The sequence below is a fragment of the Nothobranchius furzeri genome, chromosome 6 (genome assembly GCF_043380555.1).
Source record: "Nothobranchius furzeri strain GRZ-AD chromosome 6, NfurGRZ-RIMD1, whole genome shotgun sequence".
In the NCBI taxonomy this organism is placed as follows: domain Eukaryota; kingdom Metazoa; phylum Chordata; class Actinopteri; order Cyprinodontiformes; family Nothobranchiidae; genus Nothobranchius; species Nothobranchius furzeri.
The window spans coordinates 55,499,355-55,524,526 of NC_091746.1; the positions used below are offsets into that span (position 1 = coordinate 55,499,355).

General features: G+C 41.6%; 1 protein-coding gene across 2 annotated transcripts in view; it reads left to right on the forward strand.

The window, feature by feature from the left end:
• The window catches only part of pappaa (pregnancy-associated plasma protein A, pappalysin 1a), a 159,349-nt gene extending 134,407 nt beyond the window's left edge, over positions 1-24,942 (forward strand). For both annotated transcript variants that reach the window (XM_015942754.3, XM_015942759.3), the window contains exon 22: positions 24,663-24,942. In XM_015942754.3, the coding sequence (XP_015798240.3) occupies positions 24,663-24,767 (105 nt within the window). In that variant the 3' untranslated portion in view covers positions 24,768-24,942. The remainder of the gene's footprint in view (positions 1-24,662) is intronic.
• The last annotated feature ends 230 nt before the right edge of the window (positions 24,943-25,172 follow it).

Here is a 25,172-nt window from a genome sequence, read left to right on the forward strand (position 1 = left end):
GTAAATATTTGCACTTTGACCAACTTAACTTCGATCAGGGAAAGCTTTACTTACACTAGTGTCCCCTCCATTGTTGGGAAACACTGAAAACAGGCAAGCCCTGGATTTAATGAGGTAATTAATTCAAGTAAACACGATTTTTATTTCCAGCAAATTTATTTAATGGAAACTTATGAGTCTGGCATATGATAACATTACAAAAAAGCTGCCATGCAGATCAAATAAATAAATTCAGCTTATTCAGTCTGGAATATAGGTAAAAGAAAAAACCTGCTATATTTGAAGGTAAGGACACATACTCCCTCCCCTCCCTCTTGTCCCCCTACATCCTCCTGTTGTGTGAGGTGGGCAACTGTCAACATTGTGCTACTTTGACTCTCACTCATCTCTCGAGTTTGAAGAACGTGACTCACCAACTTCCACCCGTTCTTGTCCGACGCGAGAACAGTAGCGAAGGATTTGGTGGCAACCTATGTCCACGCATCGCCTGTGAGCGCTATCCCGGTTGCCTTCTTCATGGACTCCAGAACACTTGCTTTGGTTTCCTCGTAGAGGTGGGGGACTTCTTTTTCTGCAAAGTGTTTTTGGTGAGGAAGTTTATAGTGCGGCTCCATGGTGCGCACGACTAACCGAAACCCCCTGTTGTTTACTACTGAATACAGTCTCCAGGATGGAGAAAGAGGTAGTGCCACTCACTAAACAGTCCGGGCGGCGCGCGCGTTAAGGCTCCGGTTACGTGTTTTTATTTTTTTTTTGTACCGGCTTCGCAACAAAACTTTGATGTTATGTTTTTTTAAGCATCGACGTTCATTAATCAATGCCGAAACAACATGTTAAGCTTTTAGATGCATCGCCACATCGATTAATTGCACCCACCCCTAGTGCAAACCCCATCCTGAACATTCAATGACCTGTATAATGTACTCTGTGAAAATGTTTGTATTTAATTAATTGTAAATTGAGGTTACTGGTCATCTTAAAAGTTTTTAAACAAGTCTGAGACCAGAAATTTGAGTTATAGATGACTGATAGATGAATTCTGATTCTTAATGTACACTGCGATCAATCCAATTTCTGTAGAACATGCTAATACTTTACGACAGAGTTGAAAAAAGTATTTTGCATTTGCCTTTTAGCCAGCTGGAACAAAACAAGTGACAAATGAATGCATATGTTTTTTATTCACAGGTTTAATGCAACAGGACGTTGCAAAAACAAAGATTTAGTCTTTTCTAGACCTTTAAAATAGGTTATAAACAGCCCGGATGAAGCAGTTGTAACCACCCGGAACTAATTAGTAAACAGAAGCTACAATTTTTGAATGTTCTAACACCGAAAATCGCCTCTAGCTACTAGTACAGGAGCTTGATTGGTCCAAAGCTTTGTGTTTTGGCTACAAAACAAACAGCTTGAAACCCCAACAAGACAGAAACATGTGATCAACCATGCAAGAATCCAGCTGCTTCACAAGTTGAAAGTGCCACCTTCTCACTCTCCCATAGTCTCATTCACTCTCTGTCATTCAGTCTTTTCCCCCTAATTGCCACTTCCAGTCATTTACATTCCCTCTTTCTCCCTACACACACACACACTGCCGGTTGCTATGCACGAATCTGGTAACTCAGTGGGAATCTTGGTCAATGTCATGTCCCCATTATGTTGCGACACAACAGAACAATGACCCCATCCACACCTCTTTATTGTTCCTCTGCCAAAACTTGTTACATCTATATTTCTCTGTCAACACTTGTATTGAGAATCAAGGGAGAGAGGACCACAGGACGTTTCACAACATGTTTTCATTCATCATCTTTTTTCTGTTTAGTCCATTAAAAGACTCTTAAGAACAACACCAAAATCCATCACAGCCGAATTTATTTACAATTTGAATCCCCCCCCCCCCCATAAATAAAATAAACGAATAACCTTTTTTCCATCTCTAGCCAATGGTGAAGAAGAATTTATTTAAGAGATAAAACAGGAATAAAATGTAATTTTGTCAAGTTTCCCCTACTGTCCTTTTGTTCTTGTTCTTATTTCTGAATATTTCAAAGTTTCATCCTGATAACTGTAGGAACAGAGGAAGGTTTACACATGCTTTTGACCTTAAATAGACAATGTGTACCTTTTACTGTTAATCTCTGGAAATATCCATCAAAATATTGTTGAAAATGAATAAATGACACCTAGCTGTTGAAAAATATTGGCGACTTCGTAACGTAACCATAAAAATTGTGTCTGGAATACATGAGAGTGGGTGTAAATCTCTGGGCGACACCATGTTCGACGCCATGGGTGTTTCTCAATGTCAAGGCGCCTGGCCTTGCGAGGCGATGTCTTGCTTGGCCAGGCATCTTGCTTACGAGGACACTGACGTTGGTCAAAGAAAACGGTTAAATGGAACGGACTTGCATCACGTGACCGCAGCTTCCATGGCGGTCATGTCACGTCACGTGACACGGGAGATAACGTTATATTTAATATGTATTCGTTTCCATATAAATATATAACGAGCCTTTAACTTTTTAAATTGTGCAGATATTTGTTAAATTAAATATATAAGTGAGTTACTACCCGCTAGCCACCGAAGCTTCAACTACTAAGCAACTAACCAACCATAGATAACTGCTATGGATATAAAAAAAACACTTTTAATTAGTTGACTTACTTTTAAACTTGAAATTTGCCCACGAAGTAGCTGCCGGCTTCTGATCTGCCATCCTTTTGAAAATACAGCGGTGTATTCTGGGTAATTTTTGACCAAGTCTAGGCTACAAGAGACCTACCTTGTATCCTTGCTCAGCTAGCTAAACGGCTAACAAAAGGAAAACACACGCCTCGGTAGAACATGAACATTGGAACACGTCTTGGCGGCTCCTGACGACGTATCTCCTAGGCAACCGGGACGGGGCCAAGACATCAAGGCAAGGTTCCTTGGCATTGAGAAACACCCATGTCTCCTTCTACGGGAGCCCCTGAAGACAAAATGCATTTACTGATTTGGAACAAACAGTTACAAAACTTTTGTCATTTATAAACTTTGTTTTACACATTTACTTCTTCACTTGTTGCCAGTGATGAAAGGGAGTCTGATGTGCTTGTTATTTAGCTGGAGGTTGCACTCCCAGGAATTTTATAACCCTAACCCTTTAGGCCCCAGGCCTTTTTTCTTTGGGACCTGGTGCCTCTCAATTGGGGGCCTTTGGAGTTTCATGTCCCAAGTGTCAGTGATTGTTTGCATTCCCGAGCACAGCTACAGCTACAATCAAAACAGTTTAGATTGTAAATAAAGCAATTTTTGGTTTTTGATACATTAAGATAAAATAATACTTGAACTTTATTTTAGAAGAGCTGCCCTGTGTGAAAGCGCTAACAGGATGGAGGTTGTGAGTTCAAATTCCATTTAGGAAATTTAGTCAATTTGTCATGACTCCCATCCTTCACCCTCCTCCACTTCCTCATTATACCTTCATTCAGCTCACCTGGTTCCTCTCACCAAGCTCCAGCCAAGCCCTGCTTTCCCCAGCAACCTCTGTCAGCTTCAATCAGCTCCATTCATTCCACCTGCTCCTGTAATCAGCCTCATCCCATTCACCTGCTTCCCCTGCTATAAAAGAACCAGCCATCCAGTCAACCGATGCCAGATTATTACAGCCTTGTCAGTAGTTCTCCAGCCATCCACCCTGCCTGATCTTTGCCTCTGGACCTTGTTTTTTGCCTGACCCCTGCCTTGCTTTCTGCCTGCCACCTTGACCTTAGCCTGCCTCTGAACCTGCCTCAGCCTTGCCCTCCAGGTACCTCTGCTTTAAATAAAGACTTTTTTTATATATTTTTACTGTGTTGGCGTCTTCACGGGTCTTCTGAACTCGGTTCCTGACACAATTGTTTTATTTTTTCCAGGGGTCCGCAACTAAATTTGTTCAAGGTTTTTTTTCCCAGCAGACACCACTGAAGGTCAGATGCGCTTCTAAAATAAAGTTCAAATATCATTTAATCTGAATTTATTACAATTTAAAATGGCCTTGTTTCCCATCTGGGCTGTTTGATAGTGCCATTTTTGGTTCTTTTTTAAACACAGAGAAGGTTTTTCTTTACCTTGCTGGCGTTTTGTTTGCAGCTGCAAACATCTTCCTCTGCTGCCAAAGGAAGTGCACAACACCTTTTCTTTTCTTTCTTCTTTTTTCCTCTTTTTAACCTTTATAATTCCTTTCCCTTTTATTATCTGCTTCTGGGTCTTTACATCTGCATGGCACAATTTTTTTTCTCCTTTCCACACTGCAGCACACAACTTGCGTGCACACACGCACACACACGCACACACGCACACACACGCACACACAGACAGACAGACAGACAGACAGACAGACAGACAGACGGATAAGTAGCCTAAGGCGTTTCATTGCACAATCAAAACACTGTTGGGCTTGTCTTGTTATTGTTATTATTATTTTTTTTCTTATTAGTTATTTATACTTTATCATTATCAGCATTAATATTTTTATATTAATGTTGTAGGAAAAATAAAAATAAAAAAATATATATATTATAATTTTTTTGTGCTACTATTATTGTTATTACTAGGGATGAGCGAGTACACCATTATCTGTATCTATATCTGTATCTGTTCAACCAACTAAATTATCTGTATCTGTATCTGTACTCGGAATGGGAGTGGCATAACCCGGAAGTGGGTGTGGTTTACATCAATATATTATTTTAAGTCTGAAATTGATATGGAATGATCAGAAGTTGATATGTGTATTGTTTATTTGAAAACTATTTACAGAGCGGCCTCAGAATTGAGATTAAATATTTTTGATCACAATAGTAAAGAAACTATTACAGAACAAGTGTTTCAATAAAATCAGAACATTAATATTTAAGCATGGATTAATACATCTGAACTCATGCAGTAGGAACTAGGAAATATGAAATGCTAGAACCAGACACAACTTTATGTATATTTTTTTATTTTAATTTGATTAAACTGATTTTTTTTCTTAACGTTCTTGGCATTTTCCCACACAAAGTTAAACAAAACAATGTTGATTAAGGTGTGTGTGTCTGAGAGAGATAGAGAGGGTGAGAGGGAGAGAGATGGAGTTAAAAAAAAAAAAAAACCGGAGCGGAGGTAACGAGTGACTGATGCAGCACGTCAGCTCTGTCTTGTCAAATGTTACGAAGAAAGTAACTTTAAATATTCAACCGAAAAAGAGGCAAGCTGAAGAAAAAAACCTTTGGTAAACTGAAGAAACGTGAACAACAGTGAAGCAATCACAGCGAGATCCGTTACTGTCTGTGTGTGTGCGTGGATGAGCCGGACGGACTGCGCTCCCGGACGGTGTCGGTACAAGATCTGCTCGGGTGCAAAATCGGCTCGGGGTCCGTCGACTGCCGATGATGTCAAAGTAGTTGATTGGCTGAGCATGAACCTTACGGAATTACGTAATCACGTTACGTTATTGTTGTCACGTTACGTTGGTCCAGGCAAATGTGGTCCAGGCAAATCTTTCTGTTGGACAACTTTTACAAAGAAATCCATCATTACCTCTTTGAAAATACACTTTTAGCATAGAGCTGCATGTATATTAGGGCTGAACGATTAACTGCATGTGCAATTAAATTGCGATGTGACAAAAGGAGATTTTCTAATCGCAAAGGCTGCAATTTGGCAGCGAGTGGTTAGCGCAATGCTAATATACATGGAAAAACCCATAAGAATGCTAATGCTAATATCACTGATTACATTATTACAAATTATAAATTAGAAACGTGCCAAATGATTACATTTGGAGTCTAATAGAAAGTAAAACTACCATCAATCAAATAAGTACAGACAGGTATTTTAGTAAAGCCAGAAAACTTTTAACTCCAGAGTTTTGGCTATAGCACTTATGAGCGTAACTGAACTACCCATGGACAAGACATCAAAAACTAAACACAAAATATTTAAATAAACGTGACACACTTCTTTCCTGCAAATACAATTTCACAGGTGTTGCTAATACCTATGATCCTTCAAGGGATGTGCTCAAAGAGGAGTTCAACATTATAAATCCAATATAGTGTTTTATTTTACAAATACCATTAACATCTTAAGGAACATTATTTTAATAACGAAACTTCTAAATTCTTTCCAACAGTATAGATGTGTAGTGTATTTTGTCCGAGTGGGTTTGCCGTACTTTGACGTCATCGGCAGTCGAAGGACCCCGAGCCGATCTCCCACCCGAGCAGATCTTGTACCGACACCGGCTAGAGAGTTTTGTTTGTAGGGAGGGGCGGGCACTCTATGTGACTGGCCAATCACAGAGCGTGAAGACAGTCAGTTACCCAATGAGGATTTTCCTTCAGCACGATTACAGATATTTACGAGGTTTATTCGTTTCATGCTCGTATTCGGTGGCCATGGGTCACTGCCTGACAGCTGCATTGCCCCTGGGCGGGTCTGGGTGGGGGCCGTGGGGCTCGGGGTGTGGGGGCAGTCGGCCCCGTGTGGGGATCTGGACGGGGCCTTGGGGGTCAGGTCCTGACATGTATGCTGCCGGGAAGAAGGCAGGAACATGCAGCAGTGCCTGGTCCGGGTTCAGGGGCCTCGGGTAGACCTTGGCTCCTCTGCTGTTCCATCACAGGGGAGGGGGAGGTCCAGGAGGGGGAGGACCCAACCTTACCTGGATGTCCTATGTCTTATATATTCTGGAAGTTGTGCAAATGCAGGGAAGGGCATAGATATTCTGCTGGGGTGGGTCTGGGTTGGTGCCCTCTGACTTGGTGAGGCTCTGTAATGCTGCTGCTTTGGGACCTGGCAGGATGGGCTTGGATCTCCATGCCCTGGGTGGCAATTTGACAACAGAGGTGCCTATTGAGGCCAGTGGGGGAGCTGGCTTCCTGGAGGGCTAAGCCCAACCAGCCATTCCTCCCCATCCCCACATATTTCTCCTCCTGCTCCCTCACATATTCACACAAACATGCACATAGGACCTTGGGGGGTGGACAAGTCAGGGAGTGCGGGTAAGGACCCCATTTCCGCATTGCTGTGGCAACCTGCCCCCCAATTTTATTTGCACCTTAGACACTTCCACCGACGACATTCCACGCAAACACAGACTTAGGGCCTTGGGAGTGAGCACATTCAACGGCACTTGGCAGGGGGATTTCTCAGCCTCCTCCCGAGTGCCGGTGCCCACTTCCAATTTTAAACTGCACTTAGACACCGAGGGCTGTGGGTGCAAGTGGGGTGGTGCGGTGGCATCAGCTGGCATAGGCCAGACAATGCCCGCACTGCCCGCTCACCACAGCCATGGAATACACCTCATCAACGCACAACACTATAATGGAGCAGGCGGAGGGAGCCTAGGGGTCTTAGCACACCTCTGGTGTTGCTTGGCTTCCTGGGGCTGGAGGCTAGGAGGGAGATCTGGCTGTCTGGCTGGGGTCTGGGGTGGTGGGTTGCTGTGCTCAGCTTTGGGCGGGGGAGCCTGCTCATCAGCACCCCAGCAGAAAGGGTCAAACTCTGGTAACCGGTGATGGTTGTACCCAATGTGCAGCAGTACCGGGACCAGAGTGAATAGGGTGTGTATGGGGAGCATGAGTGGTTGTCCGGCGTGCATTTTTGTAAGTCTTTGGTTGTATGTGCATGTGTGAGCATGAGAGAGGGAGTGTGTGACTGTGTTTGTGTATGACTGTATATGTCATGTGGGGCCTTTGACTCCTCCCCTCTCCTGGGACTTCTTTTGACGATATAGATCTTCGTCTCCCCTCCCCCTGCCACACCTGGTGTGGGGTGTGATGCCTTAGTCTGCCTGAGTGTTTGTGGCTCACGGGTCAGGTTTAAGATTTTTGGCGTCTGCTTGATCTATCCCGGTGGCTGCCTGGTGGTGTCCCGTTCGCTGGGCTCTGCTGGGTCCCCGGCGGGGGTGGTGTCGCCCCTGGGTCCCGGGTCGCTGGATCCCGGGCTCGGCCGGCTAGGGGGTGGGAGGCTACGGGCGGGCCTGTGGGCTTGCCGCTGATATCTCCCGGGACTCTGCCGGCTGCTGGTTGTGGCCCCCCGGGGCGATTCTCTGTGCCTCTCGAGGGGGGCGGGGGCCTTTCTGGTTGCAGTCTCCTTGGGGTTCCTGTGTTCTGGGGCAGCACCTGGATCTCTGGGACTTGGAGCTCCCCCCGTCTCCTACACATCATTGAGGGGCAGATTTGTGGTCCTTCACACTCTCTATTGGACGCTCCTATAGAGAAACCTTACATAAACAAGCGCGTGTACACACACAGGTGCTCACATGGTGCTCTCAAATGTATGGGCTTGGGCACATTTAACACTTGCCTTAAGGCTGTCGTTGCCACTAAATGCACTATGATTTACTATCGTGTGATTGTTCAGTTAAACAATGTTGATTTTATATTTCATCATTAGGCTGACGCAGTGATAGCTTGCTCCTGATGTATTTTTTTCTGCTCTTTCTCTTTCTGCAGGTCTAGAAGCAGACTCTTGTTCATTATTGTTTATTTTTGTGGACCCCCACCCCCTTCCTCCCTCTCTTCCCACCTTTTGTCTTTTCCTTTCTCTTTCACCTCTGTCTCCGTGTCTGGTCGAAATTACAAAGCATTCAAAAACAATAACAATAAAGTTTTAAGTATCAGGCGTGACATTAAAAGTAGACGCTTTGATGCTCCACCTGAGAGTAAATCTGTAAGGCTTGTTACCAGCATTCAGATATCAATTCTGTTTGCTTCACAGCCAGACACGACACGGTTAAAAAAAAAAAGAAAGGAATACAGATTTTAGTTTTTTCTCTACTTTCAACAGGAAAAGACTGTGATTACAGCAAGATAAAAAGTAAAATATATTAATAGAAAGCATCACAAAACTAAAATATTAGGTGAACAGAAATGACAAGTTACAGTGTAGCCATTTTCAAGCAACTGCATTGGTATCGGTTCCTGGTATCGGTTAACTTTTACCAATACCAATATGGTTATCGGTATCGTATCAGCACAGATACCGATGCCCGATACCAGTATCGGCATCGGTGCATCCCTATTATTAATGTCCATGAATGTCTTTTGGCACTGATCAGTGATGTCACTCACTGACGGAATGGTCGCAATCTGCTGATGTTCTAGCAAAGTCTTTAAAGGGCTGATTTTGATCGGAGACACAACAGCTGAAAACACCGAGTCATTGCATTTTTCTTGTCATCTTCACTCCTCCAAGAAATTTTTCTGACCTCCACTAGCAGAAAGCAGCTATTAAAGCCCTGTCTTTAACCTACTAACTAGGGGTAGACCGATATATCAGACCAATATTTACCAACACTGGCCGATGCTTGTCCTTAGTAAAGCAGATTTAAAGTAAGGCACCTCCTCAGGGAGCCCAGCGCGGTTGCAGAATGTAATTCAGATGTATTTTTATGTTCATTAATAACATCTACATAGTAAATACTCTTTTTTTAGGTGTCTGACTTTAGCACAAAGTTGAGATTCAACAGTTAGTAATAATATCAGCTGAACCAGATTTTGAACTCTGAATTTAACCGACAATTTGGCATGAAAATTAGGTGAAAAACGTCTAGATATCAGCCATGAAATAGGCAGTAGTACACATTGGCTAACCATGTCTCCTACATGTCGGGAATAGAAAAACAAATATTGGTCGACCTCTATTACTAACCCAGAAATGTGTCCTCTTCTTGTGTTTACTGTTGTCAGCTTTGAAGTTTTCTAAAAAAAAGCTCCATATGTTTTTGTTTTTACTGGATTTTGTTGGTAGCATTGCAGTGTCACATAAAGGCATGGGACATTTATTAAAATATTTTGTACTTTTAGTGTTTTATTTGTGTTTATGAGAACAGTTTTGAACTTACAAATTAAATGAATGTTTTGGACAAATGTTTGCCAAAAAGTCTAAATTTACAAATTGTGATAAGACTAAGAAAGGGTTATATTTGGGTGGTTTTTATTAGTTTTTGTATTTGTATTACTTTCTACCATTTGGCGAACATTTTGGTGTTAGATTTTAATTAATTTATTTTATAAACTGGACTTTTAGCAGATTAGTGAAATGTCAACAATTGCTGTCTTTATACTGTGACATTGTAATTACACATACTTGAATGGTACTTTTTTTTTGTTTGTTTCAAACATTTTTGGGCATTAGTTTTTTTCTCTCATTTAAACTTGGCTTAGAGTGTTATAATGTGTTGCAGTGCTGGGGAAATACTACAGAAGTATGTCAGGGTCCTGCTAGGACAAAAAACAAACTCTTCGCTTTTTTTTAAACTCCAGTTTTATATAACATAACTCCTGACATTTATCTTTACATTTCTTCCCAGCAAACGAGAGGAGCCCTATTTTAGCCTTTGTTTTGGTAATGATTTGTGTATTAAGGAGTTTTGGATGACTTGCTTTGTATTGTTCCACCCCAGGGCCTTTGAAGGTGCAAGGAACCGCTGCACGTAAGGTCACCACAGGATCTCCCCTTAATGGTTGCAAGCTGTTAGCTGGATTTTCAGAAGGGAGGGGCTCTGGAGCATGCCTCTCTGTGGGGTTTCCTATGCGAGACCCTTTTTGTAGCCCCCAATATAGTTTGGAAAGAATTTTTTTTCTTTTTTTTTGGATCGACTTGGCCTCTCTGAGACATTTTTTATGAATGTGCCTGTGTGTTTTTCTGTCTAAAAGTCTTGGGTAAGCTGAGATTGCTCCCAGGCCTTTACCCCTGTTTGCTACTTAGAGTTTGGCAACAGCTTGCCCACTACGTGACTTGCGTGTGTCATGATTGATGTTTGTCTCCATAGCTGATGGTCCGTGTTATCCACTGCTCACCACAAATCTCTGCGTTAGTAATTCACGTAGAGAAACTCCTTTTGGTCTTTTTCATAGATGCAGACAGATTTACCAGATTTCTTTCTGCAGTTGTTTCACAACTATACATGTAGATGTTTCTATTAGAAACAGCTAAAAAACCTACTGTTAGTTTTCTTAGATGGGTTAACGATCATTATTATAAACTTTCTAATAGCATTCCTGAGCAATTTATTCTCCTGTTTATTATGTTTTATAAAAAAATGCTCACATAACTAGGTAACAAAATCTGGAAAATTTTCTCACCCAACTTATTAATTACTGACCTTTGGCCAGCATCTGTTTGCATCACACAGTTTTTTTAAACATCTTTTAACATGTATATAAGCCATCTATTTCTTCCTGGGGTTTTTACTAGCTTAAACAAAATGAATGTTTACTGCCAGTAACCAGTAGCCTGGCAAGCCATATGTGAATATATAGTCTGGCCACGACCCATTGATGGACCTCATTTGTAGGGCGGGATCTACAGTTGTCTTTCAAACTATCTCTGCTTGTTATTTGGCAACAAAGAACCTGACTTACTCACTGCTACGGAGTCAGTCAGTGGGGCAGCCGACCATACAAGAAGATGCAAAAACATCCTTTTTCTAAATAAAAATGGTCATTGGCCAGTATTTTTATAGTGTCTTCTCAGGTTTCTACAAAACCCCAAGGCACTTCACAACATAATCAGTCATCTACTCATTTACACTCTCATGGTGATGAACTACAATGTAGCCACAGCTTCTCTTTTGTGCACTGACAGAGGCGAGGCCTGCCGAACACTGGAGTCACTGGTCCCTCCGGTCACCACCAGCAGACAAGGCAGGCAGTGTTGCCAACTTAGCGACTTTGTCACCATTTCTAAGGACTTTTCAGACCCCCTTAATGACTTTTTTTTTTTCAAGAAAGCGCCTAGCGACAAATCTGGTGACATTTCTGACCCCCCTTAGCTACTTTGACTACAGCTTTGTAGCAGACTTTACCTGCAGATTAGCGATGCATCTGAAGCGACTGGACCGTCCTTCCTTCCAGAGGATCAGAAAGAAAATGATCTGCGCATGTATATGCAGCATGATCACGCTACCCCCATTGACCAATCAAACCTTTTGTGGGTTTTCACAAGTCCATTATTTGAGATAGCCACCGGAGCTACATAAAGGGCGACCGCTCCTTCCGCCATCATGCCGCATTTCGGCAGCTGAGCTCGGCTGGCACTGGCAGGCAGTGTCGCACTCACACATGGCTTTTCGCTCCACTTGTGGTGCATTCAAGGAACATTGGAACTCTATGATGAGTTCAATAACGTAGCACATTTAAAACTTTTATAAAAAACAGAATAATACTGTAAGACAAACACCTCAGGTCATTGGCAGTTTGCATGTAACGTTTGTGAATGCTAAATACGGCCTGCTTCTTTTTATGCAAAAGTACCAAAAACAACAAAACCAAACAAAAACTATGTATACACACACACGCATATATATATATATATATATATATATATTATCTTTTAGGTCAATATATAGCACTGAATCACAACAGAAGAATATATCTCAAGGCACTTGAAAACTACAAGAGAAAATTCATTTTGATTCAATCAGACATACATTCCTATCAATTTAATATTTTTGTGTTTACGAGTTCCATTCTCTCCAGACAAAATAGAAATATTCCTTTCATTTTTTTGTGCCATCTTTCCTTGCTGTTTTAAAGGCTGCTGTTTTGTATTCTATGGGGTTTTTATTTTAATAAAATATTTAAAAATAAATTAAATATTTTTTTAAAATAAAATCACGTGGATTTTATTTGATTTACTCTACAAGACCGGTGACGTCATGACGCAAACGTGGTGACGTCATCACACAATCCAGATGACATCATTGTGTCATATGCAAATTAGCACGTGACATCATGTGGCGACATCTAGTGACTTTTGGGGGGAACTTCAGCTACTTTCAGTCCAAAACAGTTGGCAACACTGAAGGCAGGTAAAGTGTCTTGCCCAAGGAAATAACAGCAGCATTCTCTGGTCGAAGCCAGGATCAAACCTGCAACCTTCTGATTGCTGGACAACTTCCTGAGCTACTGCTGTCTCAGTAAAGGACTTAAGTATCTTTTTTCTGTTGTGATTAGCCCACCAAACAGATAGAGCACTGTGACTGGACTGACACCAGATAGTCTGGGGCTTTGGAGGTTCCAATAGAGCGTGGCTATACTATCATGTTGAGCAAAATAATTTAGCTTCAGCCATAACGATCTAGATTTCCAGGCTAAGTAACCAGTAAATTGTACATAATGCATCTGTACACATCAGATTGGAGCATTACGAAAATAAGACTTTTTTTCAATAAAATTCCCATTACATGGTACATATCCACAGAGCCCAGCAAGGACCGTGACAAAAGAAATATGAGGTTGTTAGGTATTAGATCTGTAGTTGTTTGCCACAAAGATTACAATTGGATGTTCTTTTTAATCCAATGTGCGACTATCATCTCACGCAACATTGGATAAATGTTAATCAACAGCTGAAAATCGTGGACCAACGCTAACAGGTGTTAGCATGCTAGCTATTTGACTGTTTTCTGCTCCCAACCCTTCCACGACTTGTTGTTTTAAAACACACAAAACACTTTTTTTTTCAAAACGTGTTAGTTTTCCAACAAAGTGAGCACATACAGATTTGCTTTGATAGACTGTTAATGTTTGGATCGTTTTCCCAAAGCCTCAGCTTTTCTTCATCTCTTGGTGGTAGATGCAAACTGAAGGCGCTTCTCTACTCCATGACCAGCTCAGATCACATTGTTCAAAACACAGCAGATTTGCAAAGTTTGTCTTTTATTTTCAGTTATTGTTGGCTCTTTGCAAAGAACAAGCTGTTCTACCCACGGTTAATGTTTTGGCAAAAGATATGGACACTAAGCAAAATAAAAGTTCTTTGTACCAAAACGGAAGAACAATATAATAGAACAACGGGCCTGAGAAATGTCAGCAACTGATCAAAAGTAGTTAGAATCTGAGGGCTGCTATTTGATGCTAACAGTGTTGACTTTTCAACTTATTTTGTCCTCTTTTGCTCCGTTTCTTTCTTTTACTTTATTGCTGATGATTTGAAACATGTTACTTATATTTTTGTTAATGGTCACTCAAGTTGTGGATTTGCAGCATTGAAAAGTTTTTTTGGATGTAATTTTGAAGCTGTTATAACGATTAGCAAACAAACTAGATTTTTTACGCAAACACGGTCTCTGAACACTCAGGTATATTCCCTGAGATGCTTCTGCTGCAAACCTGCTATGCTGGATGAAACAAGAGAGTGTTAAACACCAATTGCTGTTCTATGTCCAAACGTCTTTTGTTGTCCGTGACTTCAGATGGTGTTTTTCTTTTTGAGACTCTGGTAGTTTGTCCTAAAGTTGAAGGGGTAGCGACGGGCAGGTTCTCCTTTTTTGTTATTATTAAGCCGAAAACCTCTCACACCAGTGGTATTCTGTTGCTAAATACGCAAGTACATAATGAATGGAGCACCCAGGGTTGGTGAGACGGACAACTGGGTGGTCTAGTAGTTGCTTTCACTGTGAAACATGTTTTTGGCGGAGATTTTTAGACAAATGAGAGAACCACTTCATAATTTTTTAAAAATGTATTTTGTTTTTTATTTCCACATTGCTTTTACAGCTTATACCATGTTAGAACGTTACAGGTACAGTATGTGAGAATATAGTGAGATATTTACATTGAGAAAATCCCAAAAGAGTCTAATGTTTCAGTCATTTTGGAAGAAAGGTTGTACTGAAACACATTTGAAATCTAGCCGGTTGTGGGGGTTGTCAATTTATCTCCTTTCAAAACAAAAGAAGGAGGGACATTACTATTTAGCATCAGTGAGTGTGGGGTTGCTGTGTCTTCTGTGAGCTAACACTGCAGGGCCGACAATTGTAATTTGATGACAACCGTCAAAAAGCTCCAAAGTTGTTTAAAGTGGTCGCAGTAACCAAATTTTACCACGGGGTGTCATTTTTACTTCATTTCTATATAATGCACCTTTAAGAGTTGTGAAAAAAAACGTTTTAAGCTTATTTGTTTTCCAAATTTGCCATTGCAGCTTTAACCTGCTAGAATACACACACACACACACACACACACACACACACACACACACACACAGACACATATATATATATATATATATATATATATATATATAAATATATATATATAAATAAATAAGTTACTTAATATTGCAAAACCATGTACATGTCTGTATTTTGTTTTTTCACAAAACTTGCTTCATCTGCCTTCTGGGTGTCCTCGTCCATTCCTCCTCTAACACTGGGACTTGGGGTGGCAGGAGGGCCCCTTGGCTTACAAGGCTAGGTCTTCCTATTTCCCAGGCACCATGAGAGAACCCTAAGTCAGGGCCAGATGTGGCACCTGGCCCAGTCACCTCAGAGGTCAAGGTCAAGGGAAACCATGTCAAATCTGCCACCCATCATCATTCTCCATGAAGAAAGAAATGCTCAAATGGCCTTGGAGTCGAGGTTGAACGCAAATGTGATTTAGATGATGTGGTGGGAAAGTGTGCTGCAAGAAAAGGGAAAATTTAAACAATGAAATTCTATTTAAAAAAAAAGGTAATGGATCTCAGAAAAAGTTGGGTGAGAGCAGGGAGCACCCCCACCCCTCCCACTTCCCCCAATGAAGTTCTTGGCTTCAAAATGCCAAAGAGGAAGTAGTGGTCTTGTAAAATCATCACAAGTAGACCTAATTTTCTCAGAGGGGGCTGGGTGCTGCCCACCTGGATCTTGCTTTGAGAACACCTTCCCCACCAAAAAGGTATTCATTTATTGTTTAACTTGTCCCATTCTCAAGTGGAAGCAAACAAAATGGTTGGTCTGGGTGCTATACTATGCCAGAACATTTTTACCCTACAACAGAAAAAGTGTGAGATACCTGTCTCATTGGACTGTTGACTTTTTTGTAATTGTAGCTTATAGGACACTTTTGCTTAGCCAACAGAGTGGACAATCAGGGAGAATTACAAACAAACAAAACAGAATTAGAAGAGGGAAAAGGGGGTTGGTGGACAAGATGGGAACAACACAAGCAGAACAACAAAACTAATAAATATCATGGTTAAATGGGTGCTTGCGATGTTTTCATATAACCCTTTACTCAGACCCCCACCACCCTCTGTGGCCAGAATATCGTACTTGCAACTTTGGAGTTGTCGATCCACTCCCTGCTGCTGGAGGGAGCTGTAGAGTTGAATGGAGCTGACGCAATGGAGCTGGAGTCTGCTTCCAGCATGTTTCCTGCATGTTTTAGATCATTAACATAGCTGATTTGTTTGATTTAGTGAAGAATCACTCCTGTAGAAACTAATAAAGGCTGGGGACGCATGTCAGCAGTTATATTTAAGCCTAATCTATACCTCTCCGTATGTGTCTGTGCGGATACACGCAACAACACACAGAGGGTGACGGAGACATGCCCAAAGTTTTAAATATCCGTCGAAAGACATGGAGACCGCAAGCTTGTGATTGGTCAGGACGTTGCTTCCTGTAAATTCGACAACAGCTACGCATTTGCTCTTTCAAAAAGTAAACAGATATTGAGCTGCAGACATGGAACAAGTTGAAGAACACATCGGGGAAAAGGTCTGAAAATATGAATGTTTATTTGCCCATGACTGAAGGAATACAAAGATATTCAGCAAGCGTTTTATTCGTGGACGGAAATTACGAGAAACGTGAGTTTAGAGGTGCTGATTGCGTGAAGAACAATGTAAACACAATAGTAAATGCACAATCTTGCACCATATGCGTGACTGTAAGGGTGACAGGGTATCCCAGAACAGCACTGCGCCCTCTGTTGTCCTGGCAGGGAATTGCTTTGCAACAATCTCCAGCTGACGGAGAAGTCTAAGAGCATCTCTCCCTTGTGGAGCTGACGGAGAAGTATACATTAGGCTTAAGGTTTAAAAAATAAGGTGAGAAGTGCAGCAATCTGGAAGGGGCTCGGAGTAGACCCACTGCTCCTCCACATCAAGAGGAGCCAGTTGAGGTGGCTCAGGCATCTAATTAGAATGTCTCCAGGACGCCTCCCTGGTGAGGCTTTCCAGGCACATCCAACTGGGAGAAGGCCTAAAGGAAGACCCAGGACACGCTGTTGAGACTATGTCTCACGGCTGGCCAGGGAACGCCTTAGGATTCCCCTGGAGGAGCTGGCCCAAGTTGCTGGGGAAAGGGAAGTCTGGGCCTCCCTGCTTAGGCTGCTGCCTCTGCGACCTGACCCTGAATAAGTGACCGAAAATGGATGGATGGGTGGATGATGTTAAAAAGACGAACATACAGCGAGCAGATATGTTTCATTTTCGGTTAACCACAGTGAACTAATAACAGACACCAGGGGGTGCTTAAAGAAAGCAAAAATGAAATGTGTGACATTAATAGAGTCTCCATATTTATGTTTTGCATGTACAAAATGACCCGATGGAATGAAGCCTGAAACCGGCTCACCTTACATTATCACATACAATATTTGGTCCAAGCCCGACTGAACCAGAGTTTTGTTTTTAGCGCTTCTTTTAAACACTGGAGGAATAATAATTCAGGTGCATCCTCCTTTGCTCTATTGTGCAGCTAGCCACACTAAACCATATCATATCAAAGTTTGTTTGTATAGCACTTTAAAAACACTTTACAAACAAATACACTGAACAAAAATATAAAAGCAACACTTTTTTGCTCCTATTTTTCATGAGCTAAAATCAAACATCTGAAAATACCCATGACTCTGAAATATTTTTCTGAAATCTGTCTACATGTGTGTTAGTGAAAACTTAGTCTTTACCAAGATAATCTATCCCCCAAAAGGGGGCAGTATAGATACCTAAATCTTTGCAAGCAAGCAGTATTTTTGTGTTGGAAGATTTTCCAACAAATGCCCATTAGAGTCAAAAAACCCTGGGAAGTGCAAACTTTAGCAAAATAACAAGCACATGAGACTCCTTTCATCACTGGCATCAAGTGGAGGTAAAAGTATAAAACAACAACATTTATGAATGACGAAAGTTTTGTAATCGTATGTTACAAATCAGTAAATGCATTTTGTCCTTATGGGCAACATGGCATCAAATATGGCGTCGCCCAGAGACTTAGGCTGTTTCTCAATGCCAAGGAACCTTGCCTTGATGTCTTGGCCCCACCCCGGTTGCCTAGGAGATACGTCATCAGGAGCTGCCAAGACATGTTCCAATGTTCATGTTCTACCGAGGCGTGTACTCTCCGTTTGATAGCCGTTTAGCTATCAGAGTAAGGATACACGGGAGGTGTCTTGTAGCCTAGCCTTGGTCAAAAATTACCCAGAACTGCGGTATTTCCAAAACGATGGCAGATCAAAAGTCAGCAGCTACTTCACGGGCAAATTTCAAGTTTAAAAGTAAGTCAACTAATTTAAAATGTTTTTTTTAGATCTAAAGAAGTTATCTGTGGTTGGTTAGTTGTCGCCTCAGTTGCTAGTGGGTAGTAAATCACTTATATATTTAATTTAGCAAATATATACGTAATTTCAAGAGTAAAATGCTCGTTTTATATATATATATATATATATATATATATATATATATATATATATATATATATATACTAATATGTATAAAATATAACGTTAACTCCCGTGTCACATGACATTACGTGACCGCCGTGGAAGCCGCGGTCACATGTTGCAAGTCTGTTCCATGTAACCATTTTCTTTGACCAAGGAAGGACAGTGTCCTCGTAAGTAAGGCACCTGGCCTCGCAAGACATTGCCTCGCAAGGCCAGGCGCCTTGACATTGAGAAACACCCTTAGACCTGCTCCCATGTATTTTAGACCTGATTTTTATGGTTATATGTTACAAAGTCAACAATACTTTTCAACAACTGGGCATCATTTCATTCATTTTCAACAATATTTTGATGGATATTTCCAGAGTTAATGGTAAAAACTACACATTGTCTCTTTAAGGCTCAGGTTGAAATTGTGAACTCTACGTAGAGGATGAACAGCAAACTGTGAGCAAGCCAGAAAGAACCCACTAAAGGATGCCAAGCCAGGAGCCCTCAACCCAGCACATCATTTTTGCCTTTGACGCAGGCTGTCCAAGGGCAGGGCCACACTGCCATGGGCAAGTGCAGGCCCCCATCCCGGACCCACCCAGAGCAGCCAACATCTTAGGCACACCAAGCTCATGGCCCCACAGCCCATAAAGCTCTGCTCCCACTCGAAAACCGGGACCCCTCCAAAAAACCCACCAATATCCACCCCGACACGTTTGTGCAGATTTGAGAGATTTCAGCAAAAGCTGGAAAGTTCATCAAAAATAACTCAACTGTTTAAAGCTGATGGTGCTTATTATAGTTCAAAGCGGTACAAACTCTTCTATTTTAGAGAATGACAGATTTGACTTCAACTTTTCCTAATGTGCTCTGTAATAAGCCATTCAATCTTTTTAGATAATAGCTTATGCAGCATTTCAGAAGGCATTATAAAAGTAGTTTAAGTAATTATATAAGGTCTTCATCACATTCAGATAATATCACCCTGGACTCTCCCACAGCATACAGCTTTTATGAATACCATTGAACTAACAGCTGCCTTTGGCATTAGGTATGCTGTCAATTCAAAATTGCAAGACTGCACTGGCTTGTGTTATTGTTACATTTGCAGTATGTCCTAGGATCTATTGTTCGACAAAGCCTTCTTTAGCCTAATTGAATAAAGCAACACTGACTTCAGGCTCCCAGCTCTTTATGGTATCAGGCACCAAAGAAACAAGTACAATCTTTGTCCTTGGTCTGCTGTCTGCGTGGCATGACTTGGACAACACGTGTTTCCTGTTTGGCCTGGAGAAGGGGGACACATTTTGTGTACCCAAACAGCTGAAGCCAACCCCTCGAGAGGTGAACAAGCAGACAAGGCTGCAGCAGCTGGTGCTGGTGACGCATTGCCAACATTATCCAGTTACGTCAAAGCCAGGGCCAACGACCACTGATCATCCTGTTCTGCTTTCACGGGCAGTATTTCATGCTAACACCAAACTATCAGAGAAAATGGGAATACATGAAAACATAAACTGTTATGAGATTAGAAAAATTAGAAGAGAATTAGAAGAGAAAAATTCTTTCTACACTGCATGACAGGATCACTTATTCACAGGGTAAAATAACTTCTGCTTGCAGTAGGTGCACACCTTTGGCATCTTTTATTTATTTATTTATTTATTTAGCTTCATTCCATTCTGAACTGATGCAGTGTTGGAACATTTATCAGTAAGAAGAGACAACCCTAACACAATGTAAAGCAACACATTCTCACTCCCAGCGCATCAAAAACAAACGCTTGGTCAGCCACCCTCCGCATCAGACCCCTGATGCCAAAAGTGCCCTTTTTTGTCACTTATGTGCGAAAAGTGGTTTTTCCCTTTTCTGACTGCAGATCCCAATGCAGCGTAAAACTGGCACGATGGGATGTCCGCTGATGCGGCACCGAACCAGCTCATTTAACTGCACCTAAACCTTAACGTTATGCTATTTATAACCTTCCCCTCTCCCTCATCCTAACCTTAACCCTTTTGCTACCTAAAACGTTACTCTCACTGTGATCAAGCATTTGTTTCCCATGCATTCTGACTGTGAATTTTCGTATTTGCCGCCCAAGGGGAACGTTAGAACATACCATCTGGCGAAGGGGAGGTTACAAATACCCTCTACTTTTAACCTCCACCGTGGTAGTTGAAACCTCCCCCTCGCTTTGCCTCTGTCCAAACCCGACCAATGACGAGGCGGCTCCCTCCGTTCACTTCATAGAGCCGGCTTTTAGAGCGACCGACACATCACTAACATGTTAGCTAGCAAGGTGGTTAAGGTTAGGATAGGGGTGAGGGGAAGGTTAAATAACAAAAGGATAAGGTTTGGGTGAGGTACAATGAGCTGCTTTGGTGCCCTGGCTGCGGACATCCCATCGCATCAGTTTTACGCCGCATTGGGATCTGCAGTCAGAAAAAGGAAAAACCACTTTTCGCACATAAGTGACGAAAAAGGGCACTTTTGGCGTCAGGGGTCTGATGCGGAGGGTGGCTGACCAAGCGTTTGTTTTTGACACGCTGGGAGTGAGAATGTGTTGTGTAAAGAACAGTTGGCTGCAAATTTGAAGGGTTTTTTTTTTCTTCAATTTAACCCATTTACTTTTCAAAAAGCTTTCTTTCTTTCTGCTGTGCTTTTTAGAGAAATATTTTAAATCTAACTTCACACCATTTTTAAGTTATATTTTCCCACACGTGAAATGAAACATTACCTGATTGTTTAACCCAGTACCCACTGAAATACTACCTAAGATAAAAGTTTGTTGATTTTTCTTCAAAAAGTGCAGTTCAAAAACAAAAAAAATGAAAAAAACATTTTTAATTATTATTTATAAATATAATCAGTCACTGAGTCTCCTCCACCCATCTCCTGCATTAGCTTCTGATAGAAAATAGACTGTGAAACTCCAGGATTTGAAAAGCCTGACAGATCTACATCACTGTCCCTTAACATTCATTCATTCATTTAATGGTTTAGCGCCCAGGAAACAGCAGATGATGTCTCAGCTAGTAGAAGCTAACGTTAGCATTAACAACTCAACCACACAGCAGAGCTCCTCCAGGCTTGTGTTATTTGGGGAGATAAAACATCAGTGTTGCAGAACAAACGGACTCAGTGGTAGTGCCTATATGTGAAATGCCTTGAGACGACTCTTGTCGTGAGTTAGCGCTATATAAATAAACTTGAATTGAATTGAATAGAGTTGACTGTACGACTTACAAGGCATTCATTTCTACTTCAGACCACTGCAAATGCATTGGTTAAACGAGTGAACCACAGCTTTAAAAATCCTTTAAGAATCTTAAACATGTATTATTCTTTTACCTTTTTACATTGAAAACCTTGTGTTTTATTTTTCCCTCAAAGCTATGTGCTCTGTAGTATAGAAACCGAAAGAGAACTTGCTTGGTCTTCCCAACTTTATCTGAAAATAACACATACATCAATTTTATTTGACTTTAAAAGCATTGTTTTCTTGTGATTATTAGAAATAATTTCAAAGTAACAACTACAAAAGTTATTAACCCTAATCCTAGAAATTTACATCAACCATAGCAGTAGAAAAAGATTTAGCTCTGTAAGATGGTTTAGCCACACTCCATTGTAGCGTCAGCATGGCCCAAACTGTTTTGTGTCTTGCCAGTTGCAGCGCTCTGTTTGTTGGGCAGGCTACGCACCAGAGCTACGACAGAAACAAACTATTTTGCATTAACTTTGGACAAATTAGACTTGAGCCTTTGTTTGAGACATGAGCAGACTAAGGTACTTAAGCCTTTTTTTCAAAATAGGATGTATTTGCTTCTTTGATGTTGTACGAGGGATTGCCTCATTAGCTACATTTACATGCGTGAAATTGATTGTAAGTGATACACATCTTGGTTGATCAGAAATCCAGAATCTCTGTTTACATGAACATTAACCGAAATGATCCGATCATACCACGAGTATGCATGCACCAAGCATTCAATCAGATCGTTTGATCATGCGCAGAAATGTCTTTCCTAGAAAAAGAATTGTAACCAAACACTATCTTGTCCGCACATCTTTTCACTTGCATTTTATTTTCTTATTCTCGAGCTTTGTCTGTTGATTTACCTTTCCAGCGATTTTTGATATGGTTGAAAATTTGGTGAATTCTTGCTTCCTGCATCTTTAGATGCACTTGAGTGCATTTCGAGCCTTTCAGCCATTGAGACATTCAATATCTCGTAGTGTTTCCAGTAAAAAAGTAGTGTCCACAATAGACCCCTTCTGTTTACCTCCCGCCATGTTTTTGACTTATCCTGAGCATCTGCAAAAGTGGAAAGGCGACACGCTGAAGTTGCACACACGTGCAGTGGCCATGCTTTTACCCCAACAATCCGAATGGGTGTGTACATGGACATCAATCGGGACAATGACTGGACAAAACCACCTCTCTCAATGGGAAGGAATTTAATTTTGATGGGGTCGTATCAGATCAGAATATTCTGATTGATGTGTTTACATGAAGGATTTTTGATCTGATAGAGTATTCATTCTGATTATTTGTGCCCATGTAAACGTAGCTACTGACTGATTTCCATAGCGATGAGTATTTCTTGTTGTTTGTTGCTCTGATTGGTCCAAGTACTGTATAATTGCGCATGAAGACAGTTTCATAAACCACCGTAGATTCCACCCCACAACTAGCTCATAGCCAGACTACATGGCTTGTCAGTCTAGCAGATAGAGGTGCCTTAGCAATTTATTTTAAGAAAAGATGTATTTGCTTCTTTGTCTTTGTCCTCTTCTTCGATAGTGAATGGTGGACTGCTTTGTTGTCTGATTGCTGAGATTAATATGTCACTTTGTTGCTCTGATTGGTCCCTAGCACTGCCCAGTTGTGTACGGTGACAGTTTGAAAGACAACTGCAGATTCTGCCCCTTAACACATTTACTGCCGTTGACGACTAAAGTCGTCATTTTAAATCCAACCACTCGCTGCCATTGAAGACTAAAGTCATCAATTGCAGGTTTTTACCAGGTTGGGCGTCGGAAAGAGCCCCCCCACCATGAGAACAAACTTCACATCTCTAAATTTGATCTTCATCCACGTATGTCACACGTCACATGATCAAGAAGCAGAAAATCCATGTATTAGGGGACTGTTTAGGGCCGCTGCCGTAAAAAAGAGATGAACGAACCGGAAAAGCTTCTGCCGCTCAGAATTCGTCAACGGACTGTGAAAGAATGGATAACACTAGAAACACTTCCTGATGAAAGAAATGAGTCCTCTCTTTTGGTAGATTTGGCGCTGACATCATCATAGAGCACAATGTTCCGTGACTCTTCCAAAAACAGTGGAAACGCTGGCAGTGCAGGCCTTTTCTGAGCAGGACCGCTGGCAGTGAATGAGTTAAAAGGTTTGTTTGGTAAACGGGAATTGACGTGTATTTGTATAGCACCTTCTTAGTGTTCTGCAACCCCCCAAGGCGTTTCACAACACAATCAGTCATTCACATGGCTGGTGGAGATGAGCTACGATGTAGCCACAGCTGCCCTGGAGTGCACTGACAGAGGCGAGGCCTGTCAGACACTGGCGCCACTGGTCCCTCTGACCACCACCAGCAGGCAAGCTGGGTTAAGTGTCTTGCTCAAGGACACAACAGCAATATCCTTTGGTCAGAGTCGGGATCGAACCTGCAACCTTCCATTTACTGAACAACCCGCTGTACCTCTTGAGCTACTGTTGTCCCAAATCAATGGGTCATGTCCGGACAATACATTTACATACATAGGATGGCTTGTCAGGCTAACAAAAACTGGTACTTCAACATCAGAAATCGGAACATGCAGACTCCTGATTCAGGCTGAGAAAGTGGGAACATCCATCACAGATGAACGCATTATTGTTGTAAATCATCTCTAAGTGTAAAGGAAGTGAAGTTAAACTCTGTCATCTTATTTAGAGAAAAAATGTCGTGTTTTTGTTAGATTTCGTCATGATTATTTTAAGAAAACAAAGATGATCCGATAATACTCCAATGGTACTCAAGAAATGACCTAACAGTAGACTCATGGTCCCAAGAATACCGTAATGAAAATTATTAATAGCAGGTCCGGCCAATTTTGGTTTCCAAAGCTCACCAACTCTAATTCCTGAAAGTTTGAATTCAAATAATCTTTAACTGAGCTGTAAAGTTAACATTCACGTCTCTTTTTGTCCCACTCAGGTAATTCCATTCCCCACGGCGTGTGACACACGGAACGAGTGCTCCTGCCGGGATCCGAACGCCATCGAGAACAGAAATGAGGAGCATGTCCATTCCCTGGGCTGATCAACCTGAGCAGTGGTGTCAGTTCAGGGTCCCCAGGGCCCTTTCTTCAACACAACACAGCCAGAGTGGCCGAGGCAGACCTCACACCCCTCCATCATCTTCCTCTCGGCCCCCGCCCCCCAATTTCCTGCACATGCTGCTTTAAAGGCATACCTCTTCATCTCTACCGCAGTCCTTGCCAGCTTGAAATGCTTCCACCTCCATATCAACGGAAGATATGAAAAGAGGACAAAAATTATTAGACTCCACCTCAAAAAATGAAAAAAAAAAACCTGATATCTCAGCTAAGAAGAAAGTACCTCCTGAGATGCAGCCGTTGAAAACATGAATAGTATTTAAAAAAACACAAAACAGGCAATTGTTTGGGGAAAAATAACACACAAAGAATAAATGTAACCAAGCATA